A 25,238-nucleotide genomic window follows, 5' to 3' on the forward strand; every position below is an offset into this window, starting at 1 on the left:
AAAGTTAAAAAGAAAATAATCGGTGCTTACCGGATGGTGGGGCCAAGAAGACCCGTACCTTGGAAGGTGACCGCTCCCTTCAGTGGTCAAACAGAAAAGACGCCCTCGCAGAGCAAGGCTCCAGCGACAACGCTTCTCCCCGGAAATTATGAAATCCTACCACGGCCAATGAGCGTACGATGTTTTCCTTCACCTACCAATCACATTTCCTTTTATTTTCTCCAATAGGAGCGCAGAAAAAAATAGTACTGACAAAGAACATTTAGGAAGCCTCTAGAAATTACGAAATTTGTGCAACTTTACGAAACCGGAAATCTCCCACGCCGATGTGGCGCGTGTGGTACAGGATGCACCAGAATTACCATGACAATCAAATAATTTTAAAATCATATCGACTTCAAACAAATTAAACAATTCCAAAATTCACATACTGAGGAGAAACCAAAACAAACAATTGAATAAATACTTTACATACACAATTCATCGCCGTCTTCCGAGTCCAAATAATCAAATCCCAATAATCACAACACTTATGATGGTGAATATCTGCAAGTCGAAATTGAATTAGAAATTCTGATTGAAATAAAAGTTGAATACTAGTGTGTGAGTTCTGTGAAAATTTACTTACAGCTGTGGGTTGGTTGAGATGTTTGCTGCTTGGCTGTCTGTCACGTACTGTACCTTGTACTTCTGATAATGTTGTCGGCTGTTGTGAAGGGGTTGGAGGGGTGTGTGGGGGAAGCCTTGTTGTGTGTATGGGCGGGGCCGGGCATGTCCGCTGTCTGTGCTATGGCTTGCATATGACGCTGTTTGTTGACTAATCTGATGTAATCATTCTTTACAATTGGGATAATTTTATTAAATAAAATGTTAGTTTTCTCAGTTAGTTCGTTAATATTGTAATTGGGATTTGTATATTGATCAAATGTTACGTATAATTCTTCGTATATATTAAGCAAAGGGCCTTTCGGATTTGTATTTAATATTTTCAGATCATTATCTATATCCGTAAAATTATGTTTATAATCGTGCATGTGCTGTCCTATTGCAGAGAAATGATTATGCTTAATAGTGTTGATATGTTCATTATACCTTATCGCAAAATTTCTTCCAGTACGCCCTATGTAACTTGTTAGGCAGTTGTTACATCTAATTCGATATACTCCTGATTGAAAATATTTGTTGTTATTGTTGACTGATTTGGTATTATGTATAATATGCCTGCTGTTATGTGTAGTTCTGAAAGCTATTTTAAGATTATGCTTCTTAAAGACATTAGATAGAGAATATATACACGTGTTATTAAAAGTAAAAGTTGCGTAATCTTTTCTAGGTTTATCTGGTTTCAGCAGTGTAGTTTTGGGTCGGGATTCGATCTTACGAATAATGGAATTTATCATCTCTTTTTTATAACCATTTTTTCTGGCTATTTCATGAATTAATTGTAACTCTTCGTTGAGGTCTGTTTTTGATAACGGTAAATTAAAGACTCAGTAAATCATGCTTTGGTATGCTGCTTTCTTATGGGAGTCAGGATGAACGGAGTCCGTCTTTATAGTATTTATTGTGTGAGTGGGTTTACGGTAAATTTTGAAGGTCAGGTGTTTTTCATGCCTAGTAATCGTCAGATCAAGATAGTTTAGCTTACAATTATTCTCAGATTCTTTAGTGAATTGTATATGCGTGTCCATGGCATTTATTTTGTCTAATATAATATTATCGTTGGTTATTCTGTTGTCGATGACGATGAATACGTCATCGACAAATCTACACAGAAGAATATTCCTTCTATTTTGCGTCATACGCAAGCCATAGCGCAGACAGCGGACACGCCCGGCCCCGCCCATACACACAACAAGGCTTTCCCCACACAACCCTACAACCCCTTCACAACAGCCGACAATATTATCAGACGTACAAGGTACAATACGTGACAGACAGCCAAGCAGCAAACATCTCAACCACCCCACAGCAGTAAGTAAATTTTCACAGAACTCACACACTGGTATTCAACTTTTATTTCAATCAGAATTTCTAATTCAATCATTTCGACTTGCAGATATTCACCATCATGCAGGGAGTATACCTATAATTACTTCTGAAATTAAATATATTAGCATATATTTACATAAAGAAAATAAAACAACAACAAAGTTCAAATCAGAAAAATGAACTTAATAGTACACAGTTTAAGTATTGTGGAAACATCATCTCTAAGAAATCAGGTTTTAATTTTTGATTTTATGAACTGATACAGTACCTGAGGACAAGATATTGTTGAGGTATTCTAGAAAGCCCTCTTCTTTGATATCTAAGTCAGTGAAAATGAAGGTTGTTCCTTTTCCTTGTACACCACAGGAACGATACAGCAGCTTGAGATCTTCTAGGAAGTTACCAACATTGTATGACCTAAAATAAATAAATTTCATTTGAACAATAAGGTAATCTACTGATTAAGAAATCCGTTTCCATAACATAGAGTATAAAAATATTCACTTTGAGGTTTTTGATTTTGTTGCTGTTAGTTTGTTAACCCTAGAGCTGAACTTGGAAGGCTACCCAAATTTAATTTCAGGGTTAAACAGTAACAGGTAAGGTTATAAAGCAAGTTTGGAGCCTCGTCAGCCTGATGATCGTCACCTTGGGAGAGGGAGTACCTTCATGCTCTACAGAGTTAATTATTCCTGTGAATCTTTTACAGGTGGTGTCCAATTTTGTTATATTTTATTCTAGCTACAATTTATCCACTTAGTATTTTCAATTGTAGTGATTATTTGGAATTGAAAGACTGGGGAATTTTATAGCAAGTATTTATTTATTGTTTGTATTTTTTGTGTATGAATTTTGGAATTATTTAATTTTGATATGGCTTCAAGATTGTTTGGTTGTCGTGAAAAATTAAAGTAAGATGTAATGATTATTAAACACACTGTAGTACACACGCTAGATTGGGATGGGATGTTACCTGGAGTTTCCAGTTTCATCATATTGCATCAATTTCGAAGTTTCTGGATGCTACTCGATGTTCTTTATCAGATTTTATTCCTGGGCCCCTATTGGTCATTATAAAATTAGTGGTGATTGGCGGACGAAGGAAAATTTGGACGCTCATTGGTTGTTTTACGATTTCCTAATATCCGGAGAGGAGCTCATGGCTAACGCCAAGCTCTGCTGAGCCGTTTTTCTGTTTTGACCGCTGAAGGGAGAGGTTGCCTTCTCCAGGTGACGGGTCTTCTTGGCCCCTCCAACAGGTAAGCACTTAGTTGTTTTTCATCTTTCAAATGTTGTGTTCCGTTTAATTTCTTTTGCCGGAGCTTACCCATTTTTTCCTTTAGTCACCAAATTTTTCTTAAAAGGACTTAGCCTTCCGGCAAGTCATATCAGATTTGTGTTAAGAGACAGTTCCCATTTCTTTGATTTTGTAAATTAGATATTCAACGCCTCTCGATGTAATTGTAAAGTGTAAATTTCCCCTTGGGGCTGTCTCATTTATCCCATTTCATCTTGGAGTATTCACGTTTAGGACGGGTACCCTTTCTCAGAAGTGTTTTTGAGGGGCTGCCTACTGAAGGTGCTCTGCGCCAAGATTATCTTTTAAAAGGTTGTATTTTCTTTCTTCCGTTTATCCTTATGATTGTATAATATTATTCCGCATCATCTTAGAGTATTCACATTTAGGACGGGCACCCTTTTTCAGAAGTGTTTTTGAATGGGCTGCCTCCTAAAGGTGCCCTGCACTAGGAAAAATATCTTAAATGTTGTTTCCCTTTCTTACATGTACATACTTATGACTGTATTATGTTACTTTCTTTTTCTTTCCGTCAGTATTAGGTGATTTAAATGTTTCGCCATGAACAGTGGAACATTGTGTGAGATGTTCAGACCTAAGGTTAAATAACTGAAATTCTACCCTCGGGGTAAATTGTAATTATTTTGGAGACTATTTTCGATTTTTAGAGGTGTAATTTTGTGGATTATTTGTGCTTTAATTTTATCTAAATTGTTAAGTAAACTTATTAAATTGGAATCACCTTTGATTTCGCTTCTTCAGCATTGCCAATACCTTTCACCGCCTGGATATGGTTCCTAGCCGCTTCCCAGTTATACTTCCGGAGCCGTCATGTTGGTTAACCTGTTAGTTTTGTTTACTGTGCTTAAAGTGCAAATGGTTTTAATTTTCTGCATTTTTTGCGTTAATTTGTGTTGGTGTGTAACAATGTGGTTGCACATTGGTAGCAAATATAATTATTACTTGTAGCCGTATATACCCCGGAGTGGTTACATTTATTTCGCCAAAATGTTACAGCTTCTCTGGATCAGTACATTTTGTCCTTACTCAATGCATGTATAGTCACTTTAAAAAAGGCATGGTATTATTAGTTCCTTACATTTAATATTTTACCTGACTTAATTTTAATTATTATCAAAATATAATTCACTTCTCATGTAAATGTAAACCCTGTGGATACACAACAAACATTGTATCTATAGGTTCAGTTGTTTCTGAGAAAATTTTATCAGCGAGGAACTTAAACCATGCCATGCGCTCATACTCTTTTTTGAGTGATTGTACAACTACCGCAAGAAATAAATTTCATAATAAATCTGTATTGTCAGCCTCAACAAGAAAAAATGAAATGGCGTATGGCTTTTAGTGCCGGGAGTGTCCAAGGACCCTCAACAAGAAATAAGTTCTTAATGATTGAGTGACTCCACCTTTACAATACAGTACAATATTCTTTTTTACTTTATTTTACGAAAAAGGGAAATGTTTCATCTCTTCTACTGTAAAACATCTTCAGCCTAAGCTATTACAATAAAACACATGTTAATCTTAATACTCAAAAACAATGACATATGTGAAAATGTTGAAGAGTCAAGGTGACTCAATCTGTCACATGTAAACACAGATTTTTTAAAAACACAGTTCGTGTACATCTTAAGACCAATTTGAACGATAAAGTCCCATTGAGTTTTTAACTACAAAATGAAATTAAAAAAGATGATCATAGCGTGCTAAAATCGGAGTTCAAACTTGAAATACGTCGATGTGATCTCATGTTGGAAGCCTTGAGTACGTGAATATCTGATCAAACAGGGCTTGTTTTTAGGTGGAATAACTCAATGTTGAATTATGTGGCTGGACAATTCATGCAATGCATATATTTTTTGGAAGATGTAAAAAAAAAAAGGGTAAGAGACTTGTACGAAATACTGAAATAAATAGTATTAGGATTATCATGTGTTTTACCACAATAGCTTAGGCTGAAGATGTCACACAACATAAGAGACGAAACATGTTCCTTTTTCTTAAAATAAAGTAAAAAATAATATTGTACTGAATTGTAAATCAATCATTAAGACCTTATTTCTTGTTGATTGTACAACTACCATAATTGTTCATTTTTTACAGGTATTTTATGGTGGTCTAAGAGTTATATTTGTGTTCAACAGACTAGAGACCTTATATGTTATATTAACTGAGTCAACACTGAAAGAGAATGGCTTCATTCATTACAAAAATAAAACCATATAATTATGACGATGTATAACCCAGAAAATGTAATGCTCAACTGTTTTTACTTAGTATCTTCCCAACAACATTTATTCAATAATACAGAGATACCTGATTCCATCATTAGCTCATCCAGAACATCTAACAGATATGGAACATTCAGAGACAGAAAAAAATACTCACCGGGTGAGAGCAATCTGGAAGGTCTTGTAGCCAGCAATGAAAGATGAAAGCTTGGTCAGTGACTGCTTGCCAGAACCACCCACGCCTACCAACATCACGTTACCTCGAGGATGACGAATAACTCGAGAAATCTGTGCAATAGTTTTAGGATATCTAAATATATTTTAATTTCCTTTGAGCATTTTAACCCTTACATTCTATGCAATCAAATCCTGGACTGTTATGACACATTGTGAGGAACAGTTCAATATGGACCTTATGTTAACTGAGTAATATTTTCAAGAGAGTCAAAAACAGTGATGAAAGTCAAAATCTCATAATTTCAGAAAACTTCAGCAAATGAAGTAATCACAAGATATGACTAATATGATTCTCAAACAAATGGATGCATAATTTTGTTGTTTTTAAGTTAAACAACACAAAATTTAAAGAGCATTTTTATTATATTAAATATATTCTTTTCATTCTTTAAATTCAGATGGCTAATGTTATAATGCTTGACATGGCAACAACTCTCTCATGTTCTTAATTATTTTAACACTGAACACCACCTTCATATTCAGATTCCTCTTTACAATAATACTAATAACTCAGTCAGAGTAAGGGCAAAGATAAAGTTCCATTTATTGTGATCTGTCACATTTTAGCATGCAGAAGTGTTGGAAAATCTTTGAGAACAAGTTTATCTTCACGGAGGACTTAACTGGTGGAATAAGTTTTCTTTAGAAGAACTGTAATCTGCATAATTTTAAAGTCCAGCCACACATCCAAGAATGAATCAGCTTATTAAAAATGTAATATAGGGATAAAACTACATATCTACACAAATAACAAAAATGAAAATCCACAGACTGTTTCCAGCCATTTGACAAGGTCAGGAATGGAATGAATGAAGCCCCCATCTAGCAGCAAGGATAGGAATTGTGTCGGCTGCCGAAGTCTGTCACACTCTTCTGGAGCAATGATTAATGACTGATAGATGAAATGAAATGAAATGATATTGGAGAGTGTTGCTGGAATGAAAGATGACACGGAAAACCGGAGTACCCAGAAAAAATCCTGTCCTGCCTCTGCTTTGTCAAGCACAAATCTCACATGGAGTGACCGGGATTTGAACCACGGAACCCAGCAGTGAGTGGCTGGTCCGCCTGAGCCTCGGAGGCATGATTACACAAATAACAATTCACCTATATAAAAATATATTATTTGTTAGAAAACTGCTACCTCAACTGCAAAATAAGTTCTTTTGACAAGAAGACATACACGCAGAGGTAAGGAACTGAAAAAAAAAAAAAGCAGAATAGGACCAAGTGGTTAGGGGCGCTGAGCTGTGGGCTTGCATCCGGGAGATAGTGGGTTTGAACCCCACTGTTGGCAGCTCTGAAGATGGTTCTCCATGGTTTCCTATTTTCACACTAGGCAAATGGTGGGGCTGTACCTTCATTAAAGCCACGGCCGCTTCTTTTCCACTCCTAGGCCTCTCCTATCCCATTGTCACCATAAGACCTATCTGTGTCAGTGCAATGTAAAGCAAATAATAAAAAAGAGACTGACTTTTATAAAATGTTTTAATATAACTATTCAAAATTAATTTCTTGTTACTTTTTTTCTTTCTTTTTGAAAGAATGCTTCAGATCACTCAATGGGATCTCTGCTATCATAGTCATATGGCCGGTCCAAATCCTCGTTTCCACTCTCCCCTTCCTTGGGTAGATCGTCTTCAGTTCTATCCAGAGCAGAAGAAATTCCTGTTTTCTATGCACTTACGGCCCACTCTTAGATTATATGAAAGTACGGTTGCTTGGTTTTGCCACCTTTCTGTCATCCTTTGCTTACCATTTACCATCCAACTTAAGTAGAACCTCCTAACATGATTTCTGAATGGCTTATTTATGTTCACATTTTTGTATTCTCCTTTCTTCACACTGGGGAAGAAATTAGCTGTTTTCTTTGCTCCCAATAATTTGTCTTTCTCGTTATGCCAATAACAAATAATATAAGGCAGTACTTTGTATTTATCACTTGCCACTCCTACACCATCTTCTGCAGTATATTCTAACACATTCAAATTAAAGGATGCCATAAAACTTGTTTTCTCACTCATTTTCACTCCTGCCCTTGTACTGGACACTTCCTAATTACACACTACTTGCGGCCATGCAGGATGTGGAACTTGGAAGCTGGAAGAGCACCACTGAGAAATCTAGGATAGTGAGAGAGAATAGCCAAGGCAAAGGCCAATGCACAGATGGTGCAGAAGAGTGGGTTTTACCTTGAGCTGAAATGTTGCACTTGCTGCCTGATCACTTGAGAAAGTTTTTGTTTTTATTTTTTCCTCCTGATTCCTTTTTTTCTGATTAATTTTTCCCTGATAGTAGTAAATTAAGGGAGGTTGTTACAGGTGAGGGGTTGTAATAGGCGAGTAATATGGTACTAGCTAGCTATTGTACCTGTCTTTGTGACAGGTCAGCCACGTTAGTAGAATAGTATACTACACTTGTGATCTGCCAGTACAAAGTTCCAGTGCTCGAATGATCTGGTCATACACAGACAGTAGTGAAGACTTCTCAGATTCCCCATGGTATGGATAGAGTAGCGCGAATACTGTCATGGACCACTGTGTCAAATACCAGTAGTTATCAGAAAATGTATGATACAGAAGAATGGCAAGATAAAAACTAGTTATCTTAACTCTCCCCAACTCTTTCCTGCGAATATTCAGACAGGCAATTCCACTTGGCAAGTTAACTCCCCTACAGTGGATCGCACATCAGGCAGGCGTTCATCCAATCATGGCCCGCTTTGATACAGAAAATACATTCAGGTATTAGGACTGGATCCATTATGATAAAAATGTACGAGGTATAATTTACTATTCCTCCTGTCTTTGTTACAAAGGATTCTTCAATATGATTAACATTAATCTATAATAGATACGATGAGAAAAAGAAGAATTGCTTTTTTCTGTCATCTTTCTAGATTAAATGATAATAGGATAATAAAACAACTATTTAATTACTTTTGGAAAAGTAAAACAAAAAATAATTGGTGTAAAGAAGTTCAGAATGATTTAGAAGAGCTGAATATTACAATGAAGCAAATTGAAAATAGAGAAGAAAAAAGGATTCTCAAGAACAAACAAATAAATAAGATTGTCATTAAAAACTGTAAAACACAAACAATATGTCATATCTGATGAAGAAAGGGCAGCCAGGTCAGCCAGAATGAAGAGGTTTTGGGAAAGGAAGAAGATGATGCAAGCTAAATCTTCAGATAATTCTTTGTTAACATAAATGTATTTGGGTTTGATTTAAGTGCTCCAATGTGGGCATAAACTATGTAAATAAATAATAAATAACAGTGGTGGGATGCAGGAAATAAAAAACATAAAATTGTAAATATTTCCATTAGTATTTGTCATGTAATCAATTTATATTTTGCATAAGATCAGAATGTTATTTTCTACTACTTTTGTTATACAGTTTTTATCAGCAGGATCATCATTAACGGAGATATTTGAGAATTAATTTTTAGATCTTCCCTTAACTAATATTTCACACAGTGTGAATACAATTATTTACAGTCTAGAGTGTCAAGGCCTCTCCTGACCTTAAATACTGATTATCATAAAATTCTGTTCAGATCTGTCTGGCTAGATTCATCCTGCTATAGTACGGCATAGACTGCACAGCCAGCAACTATACACTGTGTGTCACTTGGTGGGAGAGAAGGTGACTCCCTACAAGGGTCGTCAATGGCTTATGGTGGATGCAACCTTGTGGGAGGGCGATGGACTCTCAGTAGAGGGAATGCTACTGAAATCCTATTAGTTTATTTATTATTATTTGCTTTACATCGCACCAACACAGATAGGTCTTACAGCGACGATGGGGTAGGAAAGGGCTAGGAGTGCGAAGGAAGCGGCCGTGGCCTTAATTGAGGTACAGCCCCAGCATTGCCTGGTGTGAAAACGGGAAACCACAGAAAACCATTTTCAGGGCTGCCGACAGTGAGATTCGAACCCACTATCTCCCGGATACAAGCTCACAGCTGCGTGCCCCTAACCGCACGACCAATTCGCCCAGTAAATCCCATTAGTTATAACATCTATACTGAAAAAGAGTGGCTACAAAAGGTGTCTGTTGTCCATGTTAGAAGCGGCCTAAATTTTTGCTGGCAGTAGTTCTAAAATACTTGGCGCCAGGCTGGCCATAAAAAATTAAGTCACACATTCGTGGAAAGTTGACTAATGGATCTGCTACAAAGGCTAGGGCCTCCCCCGTATATGAAGCACGTTGGTAAGGTCCAGTCAACATGAAAAGAATGCAAGGGTTACTGCCACGTGGGCATCTATGGCTAAACAAGCTAGGCATCACTTCCTATCTTGCAATACTCAAAAGTTAACGCACTGTCTGAACAGTACAATGAGCTTGCTAAAGCTCTCAAAAACTGATGCATTAATGTATGTGCAATACAGGAAACACAATGGAGTGGATATAAATCATACAACATTGGATGTGGTTATACACTAATGCACAATGGTAGCCATGGAACAACTAGTGATGTTGACATTGTTGGATCTGTAAAATAAGATGGCAGTGACTCTGAAGTTCAACGGTGTGATGATTCCCTGATGAAAATTGTCTGTATCGTAGATGGAAGGAAAATCCACCTCTTCAGTGCCTATGCCTCAGAGACAGACCAAACAAATTTGACCTAAGATGTCTTTTGGATGACACCTGAGGAAATGACCATCAAAGTGCTCCCAGAAGAATACCTTATCATTGTTAGTGATCAAAATGGACATGGAAAGAAGTCCATGCTGCCCATGGTGAGCACAGATATGGTGAAAGGACCACGAAGTGTGATTCAAATTTAATCACATACTAGAATGGCGCAAATGCTACCTAGGTTGACTACATCCTTGTCAGATGTCAATATCTCAAAGATGTGCTTGATGCAAAAGTAGTGCTCTATGAGCCATAATGCAGCACTGACCGTTGATCTGCAAGCTGTGCATCAAGCCACCAACAAACCAACGTATAGAATGAACTGGACCAGTGAGAACCAAGTGGTGGTGCTTCAAAGAGAAGAAACCGGGACGCTGGCGGATCGACAGAGATAGGTGACTTTGGAACGATGATGCTGAAGATGCAATATGCAAACAGAAAAGGTTGTGCCGCGGGTCTCTTACTGACAAAACAGTGCCTCATTGGAAGCATACAGAACAGCCCATAGTGAAGTGAAGAGGATTACAGCCACGACAACATCTGCATGGTTTGCAGATCTCTATGCAAAACTTGACATGCGCGAAGGAGAGCAATATATCTATCAACTTAATTATAACAAATTCATTTCAATTTTGTTCTGTACTGACTTACAGTTTTATGACAAAAAAAATTCTCAAAAAACATTTTTAACAGGTCCACCTATTCAACACAATTGACAAGCTATTATGTTATAATAAACCATTTTTAATGTTAGAACATGTTTCAAACCTTATGAGATCAACTTCAGCTAAAAATAACAAGTCATTAAGAATATAAGTTAAAAATAGGCTAGATATAAACACATGTTAAAATACATATTTGTGTGTTTGTTTGTTATAATTTTTCTTCTTCATCCATTCCCTTTTCCAGATTCTCTCTGGGTAGGGTAGTGTACCAAAGCCCTCCCTTACTCAATATTTCCACCATTCCTCTTCTAGTACTTTATTGCTATCGACTCCTCTATTTGCAATACAGTCCACAACAGAGCTCCTCCATCTCATTCTAGGACATCCCCTAGGCCTCTTTGCAGTCTCTGTATCCATGAATGTTCTTTTTGGTATTCTCTCTCCTGGCATTCTCATCATGTGTCCAAACCATTTTAGCTTTGCTATATCAATCTCTTCTTGAAGTTTACACACTCCCACGCTTACCCTTATTTCATCATTTCGTATTCTATCTCGTCTTGTCTTTTCCTGTATGCTCCTCAAGAACCTCATTTCAGTTGCTTGTATCTTACTTTGGTACTGCTTAGTTAACGTCCAGGCTGCTGAATCATAGGTCAGTATAGGTTTATAATAAGACGAGTATAAAACCTTCTTGCACTTCTTTGCCACATCTTTGTTCCATACAATGTCTCTCACACACTGGTAGAAACTTGCAGACTGCTGTATTCTTAAATCAATTTCTCCATCCAAATTTCCATCCTGTGACATTACGTTGCCCCAATATTAAAATTTTTTCACTACTTCAAGAGGTTCATTTCCTATTTCTATCACTCCCCTGGATTTTCTATTACCTCTTGTCATGATCAAGGTCTTACTTTTTGCAGTACTAATCTTCATTCCAAAATTTCTTATCTCTTCATTCCAAAACTAACTTGTGTCTGTACTTCCTCTTCATTATCTCCCCAAACTACAATGTTATCAGCAAAGAGCATATACTTTACTTGCTCGCCCATCATCTTCTCCTTGATATTATGTAGAATTCTATCCATGATGATAATGAAGAGTAAGGGAGACAATACACTTCCCTGTCTTAAGCCTGTCTCAACTCCGAACCATTCAATTTGACCCACTTTGGTTCTAACACACCTTTCGCAATTTTGATACAATGCTATTACCATCTGCATTGTTTCATTCCCAGTCTGTGCCTCTGTCAATATTTTCCATACCAAATTCCTTGGGACACCATCATATGCCTTTTCAATGTCTAGAAACATTACTACCATGTCCTTTCCATATTCCATATTCCCAATACCTTTCCATCGGGTCAAATGTGGACCTGCCTCTTCTGAATCCATACTGGTGTTCAGCCAATTTTCCCTCTACTCTCTCATTCTTCTATCCAAGATTCTTTCAAGGGTCTTAGCTGTATGAGGTATCAGTGTCACTCTTCTGTAATTTTCACATAGCTTCCTGTCTCCTTTCTTGAAAATTGGTATAATGACCCCTTTTGTCCACTCTTTTGGAACAGTCTTTTCTCTCCATATCACTCTGAAGAGTCTATACAACCATAGTAGATGAACTACTCCTGCCTGTATTATCATGTCTATGGTGACCTCATCAATTCCAGCTGCCTGCCTGGTTTCATTTTTTAGTGGCCCACTCAATCTCTACCATTTCCTTTTCCTTATCTTCCATCTGCACTAAATCTGGTTCTTCGGTTTCTCCTTGTGCCGAGGTATTTTGCATGTTGTAAAGCTGTTCGAAGTATTTTTCCCACCTCTGCAATATATCCTGCTTCTGTGTCATCACTTCCTCCTGTTCATTTTTATTGAAGTTAGCACCTTCACCTAGGTTTTTCTTCTTTTTAACCCGCTGGAATAAGATCTTTTTGTTTCCAATTGTTTTTTTTTTTTTTTTTGCTAGGGCTTTACGTCGCACCGACACTGATAGGTCTTATGGCGACGATGGGATAGGAAAGGCCTAGGAGTTGGAAGGAAGCGGCCGTGGCCTTAATTAAGGTACAGCCCCAGCATTTGCCTGGTGTGAAAATGGGAAACCACGGAAAACCATTTTCAGGGCTGCCGATAGTGGGATTCGAACCTACTATCTCCCGGATGCAAGCTCACAGCCGCGCGCCTCTACGCGTTTCCGGTTGTATCTTCTTGCAGAGATTCAGTGAATTTCTGCTATCTTTTTCTCTCCTTGAACCACCTTGGAGCACTCCTCCTTGCAGTGCCTGTATTCTGTTTTGCATTCGGTTGTTTTGTTTCTCAGCTTTTTCCAAGCTTGTTTCTTCCTTTTAACCATATCTTTTACCCTGTCATTTCACCAGGGCGTTTCTTGATCTTTCTTCCTTCCTGATACTCTTCCACAGGTCTTCTTTGCAGACTCGACAATGACTTTTTTAAAGTATGCCCATTTCTCTTCGACCTTTTCAATGTCTTCCTTAGGTATACTTAATGTGTGTCTGGAACTCTTCATTTATTTCCTTCTCCTGCAATTACCACACCCTTAGCTTTCTCTGCCTAATCTCAGTCATCTTTTGTATCTTTCCCATCTTTAACTTAGCTATCACAACTCTGTGATCTCCTTTGAAAGATTCACTTGGGAGTGCTGTTACGTCTACCAACATTTTCCTGTTACCTTTCTCGACAAAAATGTAATCTATCAGAGTTTTGATTTTGTTATCCCAACTATACCTTGTTATCTTCGGACTGTTTTTCTTTTGAAACCATGTGTTACCAATGATCAATGTTATAATATGTATTTCAATATGTGCACAATGCATTCAAACATGGAGACAAGTATATTTTTTGCTGAGTGGCAGAGTCATTTTTCTGTCAGTCAATTTAAATACATTGTTTTAAAATTTTCATGGATATGTTTATAGTAAAAATATGTACACATTAAGATATTCACAGACTGCAGCAAACTTGATAACAACATAAAACAGTGACTATTCCAAAAAGAAAAAATGTGGTATGAGATTTTGATGTTAATTTTAACTCTGGCATAAATTTTACTCTCATTGCAGCTCTATTGTAATCACCAGGGGCTCTGAAATATTTTATATTTACAAAAAATGTGAACACTATAGTAGTTTTAAAATGTTCCTCTTTGTCTTAATGGTACTTCAATTAGATTCTAGTGGATACAGTGAAAAGTTTTATCTGAGTCAACTGAAGTATAGTGAATTAGCATTACGCTATGATGAACATACCTTGACAAGGTGCAGCATAGCATCAGGGAAGAAGACTAAGTCCATGCCTGCCCCACGCACCATCTCATTGAACTGAGCCAGGAACATATCGAGTCGTTCTCGTAGCTCACTATAGTCGGACACAGGCTCGTACACTTTGGGCAACTCCATATCGGCGTCCTCGCCCTCTTCGCCTGTCGGTTCAGGTGCATCCCTGCACAGTGGAGCTCAGTAGTTACAACCTGTCTCTGAACAACTTCTAAAAACCCACTTCACATGGATTGTGTTCATCAGAGACTTGCTTCTACCTTACTTTTGAGCTAGCATTTAATCAACATTAACCCACTTAACTCATTTGATGTGACATTCACGTAGTCACTGGTCAGGCCTTAAACTCAAATGACTAGACATGCACACGCTGCACCGAATTGTATGTACTTTATATTTTAACCACCCCTGCAAGATTTTCCCTTCTGCCAAATTCTATGAATAGAACAGAAATATGGCTTGTAAGAACTTGTACTACAATTTATTGCCCAACTGTAGCCACTGAAAGCACAAACATTTCATTAGGTGTGATGGTGATTATGATAATACTGAAGAAGTGATTTTAAGTGAAAGTGACAGTTCATCTGATACGACTGACTGTGAAATTGTTTACTCCGAAAACAGGAATACTTATCACAAAGGGCAGGCACTGGGATCGGAATGCAGTTTCACTCAAGGTTGGACCTAGACTACGACTGGTGGTGATGTCAGAGGGTGAATTCATTGCCTGCAGTGCTCGGGCTAAGATGTGGAGTAAAGTTTGAGACAGCGAAAATGAGGTGGGCAAAAAAGATCCTAATAATTACTAAACAGAATTGGGGGGGTGTTAAAATTATGCACATGCAAACATTTTGTGGGCAAATGAAGTATTCCTTTTCTCTTTAATTTCTTGAAATAAGACATCTTTTTTTTTTTTTTTTTTCAGAACTTTCCACTCTGAATTCAGGAAATGTCCACTTAGCAGCCAGTTTGTAGAATTCCAAACTCATTCAAAAGAACTGCAACTTCCTGAAATATATCTAATTAGTCTGTCCACAACATTTCAAGTCTGTTTCTTCATCTCTTCAAATCCTTTCAGCCCTTGGTTGTTCTTTATACAGATCAGTCAAGGAACCACTGAAAAGATATACCTCGTGTAACATTTTCCTCTTCATTTTTAAGTACTGTAGTATAGTTAGCAATTGAAAGGGAGGGGTATACAAGTGTAAAAGCAATATGGTGTGACTAGTTAGGCAAGCAGTGATAAACTAGAGTGAACAATTTTATCATTGCAGTTGGTTTAACAGCAGCAAATCATACTGAAAGATACCTGGGGTGTAATTGACTTTATAAGCCCAGCACTTCATTTACTGTGGTACCAAAGACAAAATTAAACTATCTTACTGGATAATTAGCAAAATAATTTAAAACACAAATAAGGTTGATTCTTAATGTTCATTTTTGAACAGTGTCATATTGATTTCTTTAAATAATGTCTGAACAAGAATCAATAGGACCAGGATGCTATTTAAAACAATAAAACTCATAAAAAATTCATGTAGTGCATCAATATCTGTAAGCAGTGATCCACCAGCAACTACATGATGATGATGATAATAAAAATAATAACAATAATAATAATAATAATGAATTCAATTGATTCAATTGATAAGATGCCAAAGTGTGTAACAGCCACCTAACAAGTGAATTCTATTCATAAGTATATTTCAATTAAAGTTAGTACAAGAAATGCCACCAGGGAAGTAGAGGATGAAAAATAGTTGTACAAGAATTCAGATGGGGAGCATATCATGCTGATATTTTTGAAGAGACAGAAGAGAAAGGATGAACTAAAAAGAAAATCCACAACTATCTGCTGAATGTTTAGGTGGAGTTTGAATTCACAATGCTGCAAAATTTAGCTATCCCCAATTTTTTGCCTGATTTATAATACTGAGTTAATTACTTCCATCACATATACAATATCAGCCCATCCAGTGTTATTTTACTTGCACGTTTCTTCCCATAGATTAACATATTCCTTGCTATCAAAATATCTATGAATCCTGCTTAAGATCATCTTAGGAAGTTATTGATGTACTATATGTTTGATCAGTTTCTCTTGAATTCTGAATACCTATAAAGCTGACTGTAAATGGAAATCCATACCTCATGAAATCCACAAAGACAGGGTTAGGTGCAGCCATTTCACAATAGGAGGGACCCAGTATCTCAGCTACCACCCTTAGCAACTCTTGGTCAAACCAGAGTTTATCTGATGCCAATGTAAATCTGAAAATACAATATTCAATATGACATAATATCCAGTTCATGAAAGATGAGTTGTGATTGATAATTAACTATAATCTATTTATCACATGGCTTTTAGTTCCGGGAGTGTCTGAGGACATGTTCGGCTAGCCTGGTGCAGGTCTTTCTATTTGATGCCTATAGGCGACCTGCACATCTGAATGTGATATGATGATGTTGATGAGGTAGGGAGAGGAAGAAGACCGGTTTCGGCACGTAGCCTACTCCTGTCAAATAACTCCGAGGGGTATGCTCAAAGCTTTACGCCCCCATCCGATGGACGAATCACCATCAACAGCGTCATATGCCCTCTCTACATGAGCAATGCGGGGAGGTTTGGAATTTAATCCAGGTTTTTGGCACGCAATCTAGTGATTAGAAATTGTATACCACCCCCTGCCGGCCAACATTCTGGTGGTGAAATCTTTTTCGACCTACAGGACTCGAACCGGCTAACCATAGAGTCAGACTTCAATGCCGTAACGATCATGACTACCAGGTGTGCATTAATTGTAATTATTATAATTTACACATTATTTCCTCTTTTAATAGATATAACGTTTACTAAACATTCTGTGAATCTGGTGGGAAACCAATCCAGGTTCTCAGGATATGTACAATGTACAATGAAACCTCGTTAGTGCATCCCTATTTAAGACATTTTCTCACTTAGTACATTGTAAATTCGAAGTACCGATTCAAGTCGTATTAAATCTACGTAAAAATACCTCACTCACAGCATCACAAATTTTTGCAATTATTGCTTAGTACAGTCACATTTTTTCCAGTTATGAAAATGTTCTTTGTCATCCCTTGTGAAAGGAACGTGATTTCCAACATAGATAGGGCCCTCGCCACACAAATCAGGGAAAGTTGTGCAAAAACTGGGAAAGACCTTAAATTCCTGAACTTTACAGGGTAAATTACACCTTCAAGGAGCAAGCCGTTAGCCTCAAGAAAGCCGGTTTTCAGTCATATTGCTGAATAACCCAGTAGCCTGTTTGTGCTTATATTTCACATTCCATTCAGAATTTAATTCTGTGTTGAGTGATACAGTGAAGGATAGTGAATATTTGTTACATGAAAGCCTGCCTACAGATTAGGAACATAATCGTATGAAGCTGACTAGCAGGGTGCATTTGGATACTGAAAAAGTAGTGAAATCGCTTAATAATTAAGAGAAAATTAAAATCAGGAAGTGGACAGGCTGTTCCCATGTAAATTTAGGTCTCTTGCTTAGATAGCAGCATGGGTGCCAATATGACAGTTTGTGGGGGGGGAGCTAGACCTGGGGGTATGTAGTATTTTTAATATTTTGTAAGATGAATGGCGACTTGTATTCTGCGGTAGAATAACACCCATGGTATCCCCTGCCTGTTGGTGGGGGGGCGGTACTACCACTTCTACGTAATACTGACTTTTAAATCATTTGCTTGAAAGAAAAACACCTGACTATTATATTTTTTCCTTTCCCTGAGAGCCAGGGGTGGGGGGGTGGGGTGGGGTGGGTGAGAGGGCTATTGAGAAGGCATATGACAGCATTACAAGAGAGAAGATATGGGAATGCCTAAGAAAAAGGAATGTGCTAGAGGGACTGGTGAGGAAAGTTCACATGCTGTATGAGAACTGTACCAGCTGTGTGCGATTGGGTGACTTACATTCATCCTGGTTCAAGACCGAAAGTGGAGTCCAGCAAGGCAGTGCACTATCCCCATTATTGTTTATCACCATCATGGATGACATAATGAAGCACATCAAGAAAACCTCTGGTGAACTAAATGCAATGGCCTTTGCTGATGATGTTATGATCTGGGGAGAAACTGAGGAACAAGTACAGTCAAGACTCAATGAATGGCAGGTTAAGTTTTAGGAGTTCAGTTTCAAGATAAGCAAACTCAAAATAGTAGTGATGGCAATAAACAGAGAGGGACCACCAGCGAACATCATGCTAGGAAACCATCCACTAGAAAGTGTGGAAAACTTTACATACCTCGGCAGTGTAATATCTCAAGACACTAGCCACAAAGGAGGTGGCAAATAGAGTGCAGAAGAGCTCTCAATTTTACCAGCAAGTACGAACACTCATCTGGGATCCCAAAGTACCAACAAAATCAAAGCTGGTATTGAAACCTGTACCCTCACTAAGAAAGACTCAGGCATCCGAGATGAAGTTCTTAGGTCCACAATTCAAAAAACCAAACTGGACAAGTTGAGGAATGATGTGGTTAGGAAGGAAGCTGGGATTGTTACATCATTGTTAGAATGGATCAGTATGTCCAGACTGAGGTGGTTTGGGCATGTAATGAGGATGGAGCCAACAAGGACAGCATATGTGAACTTGGAGCGACATGTGGCAGGGAAACGGATGGTGGGAAGACCAAGAACCCACTGGATGGACATCGTAAAGACGGACATTGCAGATCGGGGAAGGACACTGGAGGACGTCATTAACAACAGAATGCATCTCAATAAGACAGAATGGAAGAGGCTCTCCAAGAGTACCCAGGAAACTGGAACTGTTAAATGATGATGATGACGGTGACAGGCAAAGATTACTGGAAAAGGTGTGCTTTCTACTGCAACGTCGATTTAAGGTAAACCCCCATTTAAGGTTAAAAATTCAGGTCCCTGTAAAATCGCTAAATAGGGGTTTTACTGTATATATCACCTGGGTCATGACTGGCGGAAAAGCATTACCATATCATCTTCTTTTTGCTTTCTTTTTACAATTTTGCTTTATGTTGCACCAACACAGATAGGCCTTATAGCGACAATGGGATAAGAAAGAGCTAAGAGTGGGAAGGAAGCGGTCATAGCCTGAATTAAAGTGCAGCCCCAGTACGCCTTGTGTGAAAATGGGAAACCATGGAAAACAATCTTCAGGACTACCAACAGTGGAGTTTGAACCCACTATCTCCCAAATGCAAGCTAACAGCTATGTGACCCAAGCCCTCACAGCCACTTGCTCGGTATCTTACTGTAAGCATTAACTTTGCAAGCTTTCATGATCTTTATTATATATTTTCACCTTTTGTATCTATCTTCTGTATTATTTCCCTATTACTTTTTTATCTTGAAAGTCATTCAGGTGTGTTGCAAAGTATTTTTACTTTATGTATTGTGTGGTATATTACTCCACTGGCACATATGTGTGCTAATGAAGGAATGATGATTAAATAACAATAAGCATTCATTAGATATTTGTGTTGTGCATGCTAATGCCATCTTTAACGTTTACCTAATTAAGATTTCTGTAGTGATCATCTCTAGAGGTAAGGTACTTTACTTTTGAAACACTTAGGACATATTGATTTGCAGTTGGTTGCTGGATATAGATTTTCACAAGAATGTTAGTATTTTATGTGGAATTGAACTAGAACATGATTGTTATCCTCATAACTTGAATTATATCATATCCAGCTTCACTGGAAGACAAGTACTTGAACATTTCCATTTTAACTTCACATAAAATAGTCTTTCCATTTTATGAGAAATGCCATTCTTCTCATCTGTTGTCTTGTAGTGGATACTTATGCTTGAGTGCTTGCCCATGCTGAAGGTGAGTTAGTGTGCTATAGTTGATAGTAGATTTAAATTTACTCTGTCTTACTCTGGAAACTATAATTATATTTCATGAACTTGGGATATTGTGATCAACAACCTCTTATTTTTATGCTCTGAATTAATTCCTTAACCTGTATGTAATAAAGATCATTCATAACTAATGCTCGTTAAAGATATATATACGTTGTTTCACAATTCAAACGACTCCATCAGTTAGAAAGATAGCAAAATTGTTTTAATTCTTGATCGCTGTCATGCACATTTATGTATAATAAGTCTGGCTCCATAGCTGAAAGGTCAGCATTTTGTCTTTCAGTCCTCAGGCTCCTGGGTTCGATTCCCAGCTGTGTCTAGAGATATTAATCGTAAATGGCTAATTCCCTTGTCTCAGGGACCGGATATTTCTGTTGTTCCCAACAGCACTGTAACTCAAATATAGACACACAACAATATCCACGCCAGACGATCTGCCTTACAAGAGCTGCACCAGGTTAGCAATGGCCACATAGAATTATTACAGTGTATACAATAATAAACAATTCCTAATGCAAACCCTCCTGTATATAGGAGTAGTAATCTAAATTCAATGCTGAATTGAAAAGACCTTTACTTATATTTGCAAATCCTCAACCTTATGACTCAAAGCTCAAAAGGAACCTAAGTCTTTCTTCATTCTGATATATTCTTCTCTAATCAAAACCATACAGTTCAAGGACTAGTGAGAAATCCATTACATTTTTCCTGTCAAGTCATTCGTTCTCAGTGGCTGAATAGATGAACCCACAAAGTTTAATGTTCTTCAGCTTATCCCAGCTATTTCTGTGGTCACTGGAGTCACCCAGGCTCATTCTGGTTTCCCCTGGGGTTTAAGGCCGGATGCCTCTCCTGATGCAGCAAGATTTTTGAGATGAAAATCTCAACCCAGGGTCGACTGGGATTCAAAGCTCAGCCTTCCAGGCAGGAAGCCAGCAGCTAAGCCACTGAGCTGATCATGCCCCCCAAGATGAAGCCATACTCAACATTAAAAATGAAGTACGACTGGTTGTTTAATTATTTCCATGTAAATATTTGGAGACATGAAGTGCAGAAGCAGGGGATTGTTTACCTGTCAGAGAAGACTCTGGTACACTCATGTTTCCAGAGCACCATAAGAACCTTTTCATTCTCGATGACAGTGCAGAGTGTCCCCACCAAACCTTGCCATATGCGGGACAGGTCACGCAGGCTGAACACGTAGTGGAACTTGGCAGGTGTCGGCAACAGTGTGGCCTGGAAACAAACCATTCTTTTTAATCCTTACTTATAGAAGAATTTAATTTATTTCAAAGTACCATTTATTGGAAAAAACAATTACAGAAAAGGACAACAATAATTCACTGTATCACTTGTTTGATAAAGCAAATAAGTAGACTTTACTTCAGAAATCATAGAAAATAATCATAGAAATAATGCTGTTGCATTATATTTGGAGAAGGGTTTAAGACCAGCCATCTACAATAATTCTGACCATTGTTTTGTAAATCTTTTATTAGAAATATTGAATTTATTTTCCATACAAGGTTACTGTATTTACTTGTATATTAGACCCCACTGGTTTTTCAATACAAAGAAAATGATAAAATAAATCTCGCATACAAGACCCCCACAACGTAATTCATCAGAGAAATACAACAATTCCACTTCGAAGCGGGTATAAGCCTTACTGCAGCTCCGATGACATCACACAAATTTGTGAATAGTTTTGTCCGTACAACCCACGCAATGAAAACATGCGTCAAAGTCATGCGGTACACCTGTGTTTCATAGTTAAGAAATGTCCGCCTCCATAGCATAGGCCCACTGCAGGTCTGATGATGTCGCACAAATAGGTGAATAGTTTTGAAAGAAGATAAAACATTTTTTATAAATCTGGAAGAGGTATTGTTTCTAATGCTATTTAATTTCACATAAAATAATGTACCAATCCAATTATGACCCTGTAGAAATTGTAATTATGGTAAACATTCTGCCCCTGATAAGTATTTACCCTGAAATACATATATTTCCCCAAGTAAAATTAAAATACTACTTCATGATGATTTACTGATTTAACCCTTACAGTGCATTGAAAGTACGCATCATGGTATATGTCTGTGTTTTGTAGTTAAGAGACGAATCTTTGTAGCAAGTTTTTACAACTGTATGCCCTTCCTGATATCAACCTCATCAGAGGAATTAATGGGATGAAATGAATGACATAATATGAATAACTAAAACTGACTATATTGTAGGCCTAAAAGTCGTGTTCAACATTTATTGTCTTTTTTACATTTAGAAATACTGACTTCAAATGAAAATACTGTAGCTAGTATAACTCAAATACATTCATCGGTTTGTTTGTTAAAGAATAGTGTAGAATGTTTACATGTACAATTTATAGCTCTTTATAGCCTAGAAGTCATGTGCTGATGGCACAAAATTTGAGGTTATTGTATATTGGACAGCCCCTTACTATTTTGATTGTAGAAGTGAAAAAAAAAGAAAAAAAAAACATGGGGTCAAATACGCAAGTAAATACAGTATTCTTGAGGCTAGAAGCTAGCAAATGTTGCAGGTACAAGAATGAGATCAGTGATTTTTGACACCTTCATTCAGTGAGTTTCTCAGTTCTTCGAATCTTCTGGTTTTCCTCCCCTCTTCTATATGCACTCCCACACTGAATCTGTCCACCTCTTTTGGGGTCTTCCTCATGGTCTCTTTCCTGTTAACTTCTCTGGAAAAGCTTTTTTTGTCACTCTCTCTTCTTCCATTCTCATCATATGCCCATACCACTTTAGCTTTGTTGTTTCTATCTTGTCTTGAAGTTTCAAGATTCCTGTCCTTTTGCTTATCTCTTCATTTCTAATTCTATCCTTTCTGGTCTTGCCCTCGATACTTCTTAGGAATTTGATCTCCCTTGCCTGTATTCTATTCTTCTCTCGTTTTGTTGTAGTCCACGATCCAGCTGCATAGGTTAGTATGGGTTCATAATAGTGTACCCTTTTTGTGGTATAAGTTCATCAATTAGATGAGAACAGTCCAGCAACATGACATTAGAATAGAGTTCTTAGGAAGAGATCTTCGAACTAAGCCCGGGGGTCGAAGTCTCATCTCCCGTACTGGAATAACACGCTAGCTGCATTGGTAAAGAATGTGGGTCAGTAGAACGTCCTAAGGGTAGTAAACTATTTATGCAGTAGGGGAACCTTAACCATGAGAGGAATGTTATTTACCTATGAAATGAGAAGAATGAATTTTAAAAAAATTTAATGCCTGAGAAAACACATGGATAATTTATATATGGATATGCCACCATATTAAACCTATAAATTAGACACTGTAAATTTTCTTGAGTGTGTGACTGTCCTCTCTAGTCCTTTCTCTAGATTTGCAATTCACTCTGAAGATATAAAAAACACTTTATGCACTAGTACTGTTGTACACAGAAATAAGTGGATGATGGCGTATCTTTTGTTACTCGCCTTATTTACACGATTAAATCATATATTCGATTAGCAAGTCGTCGTCCTACCGGCAAGATTAACATTCGCTGTCGAATGAACCAGGTGCAACATATTCTGATATATGAGCTTGTTTAAAATATCTGAAAGTCGTATTACTTATTGGATTAAAAAAAAAAAAAAACCCTATCTCGCTATCTCAAGAAATGAGCAAATATTACACATCATATGTTCCAATGGGATGTCACTTAAATATACACACGAATTGGACATTTGTACAATGATGGTCCCTATAACGAATCATATTTAACAAACCAAAGACCAACACAGTATTCAAATAAATATTACTCCTGTAAATAGAAGACAATAAGTACACTTGACATTCACAAGATAAATCATGGACGGTGGCATCCGCCTGTAGTTGGTGGCAGCAGCATAAGTGCCTCTGGTGCTGCTGAGACACGAACTCGTGTCCTGTGACAATAGTGAAGTGTGACATCAGCCCTGAAATCTCTAGTTGTTTTAATTAACATAAAGAAATGGGGAGTTCTCTCATTGATTGTAATTTTAGATTTACCCAAAGGTGTTTATTTCTGACTGGTTGTATGTAATATCGATACCAGAGAAGGGAATTGAGCTTTTAACACATGTTCCTCGCACTCTGCGATTGACAGTCTTCCACACCTCTCCTTACCTGGGTGGATTTTAAATCGCACTGACCAGCTATTAGCGTTGTCCTTGTCACTCACTCTCCATTTCTACACAAGAGGACTTAGTTGGTCCCGTTATGCGGCCACTTCGGCGCTTTGCTTTAAATCTCATATTATCCTTGGATGCTATACACATCAATTAAACACATCGGCTTGCATCTAGCCTAATTTATACCATTGGCGCGAAATAAACAGCATCGCGCGTATCAATTACTCATATGGGGAGAGGCTCATATTTCATCAACATCGCATTCAATGATATTTCTTATTCACGTGAATAGCTCGATCCCACTTTTTGGCATACCCGATACATACATATTATAGAAGAAAGAAAAGCTCTATCACTCGGGACAAAATATGTTGACACTCGCGTTCTAAATAAACTCAAACATTATCACACTTCACTTGTCACATCGAGGTTTCTTCTTCACCATACTTAATTTATGCAAGGGAATGACCTAACACATTATGTGAAGCATCTACTACAGAAAACCTTGAAATTTCTAGATGACTCTTGTTACTCGTACTTATTATTGATGATACATGGAGTGATTTCCGCGAATATTTTAAAATCCCTTTAACCCGTTAACTGGGGAGCGCGCGATACGGTAACTCTGTTCTGGTGGGGACGAATTTTCGTAACTCGAAAAATAATCAAATAAATTCAAGAAACCTTCCAAATTTTGATATACTTGATAATAAAATGCTACGTATATCCTAATTCTGATATAGAAAGTGATTTTTTGCCTATTTGTTAATATTTGTGGGTGTTATAGTTTTGGAGCAAAAACGACCTAAGTCTCGTACTAACTTCTGT

At 37.5% G+C, this 25,238-nt stretch overlaps 1 protein-coding gene across 1 annotated transcript in view; it reads right to left on the reverse strand.

The window, feature by feature from the left end:
* Dhc1 (Dynein heavy chain 1) overlaps window positions 1-25,238 on the reverse strand; it is a 443,578-nt gene that overhangs the window by 197,881 nt on the left and 220,459 nt on the right. The window contains exons 35-39 of the mRNA XM_068227758.1: window positions 21,338-21,501; window positions 16,528-16,650; window positions 14,353-14,545; window positions 5,699-5,829; window positions 2,261-2,409 (exon numbers count right to left, since the gene is read on the reverse strand). Of these exons, the coding sequence (XP_068083859.1) occupies window positions 2,261-2,409; window positions 5,699-5,829; window positions 14,353-14,545; window positions 16,528-16,650; window positions 21,338-21,501 (760 nt within the window). The remainder of the gene's footprint in view (window positions 1-2,260; window positions 2,410-5,698; window positions 5,830-14,352; window positions 14,546-16,527; window positions 16,651-21,337; window positions 21,502-25,238) is intronic.

The sequence above is a fragment of the Anabrus simplex genome, chromosome 5 (assembly GCF_040414725.1).
Source record: "Anabrus simplex isolate iqAnaSimp1 chromosome 5, ASM4041472v1, whole genome shotgun sequence".
Lineage (NCBI taxonomy): Eukaryota > Metazoa > Arthropoda > Insecta > Orthoptera > Tettigoniidae > Anabrus > Anabrus simplex.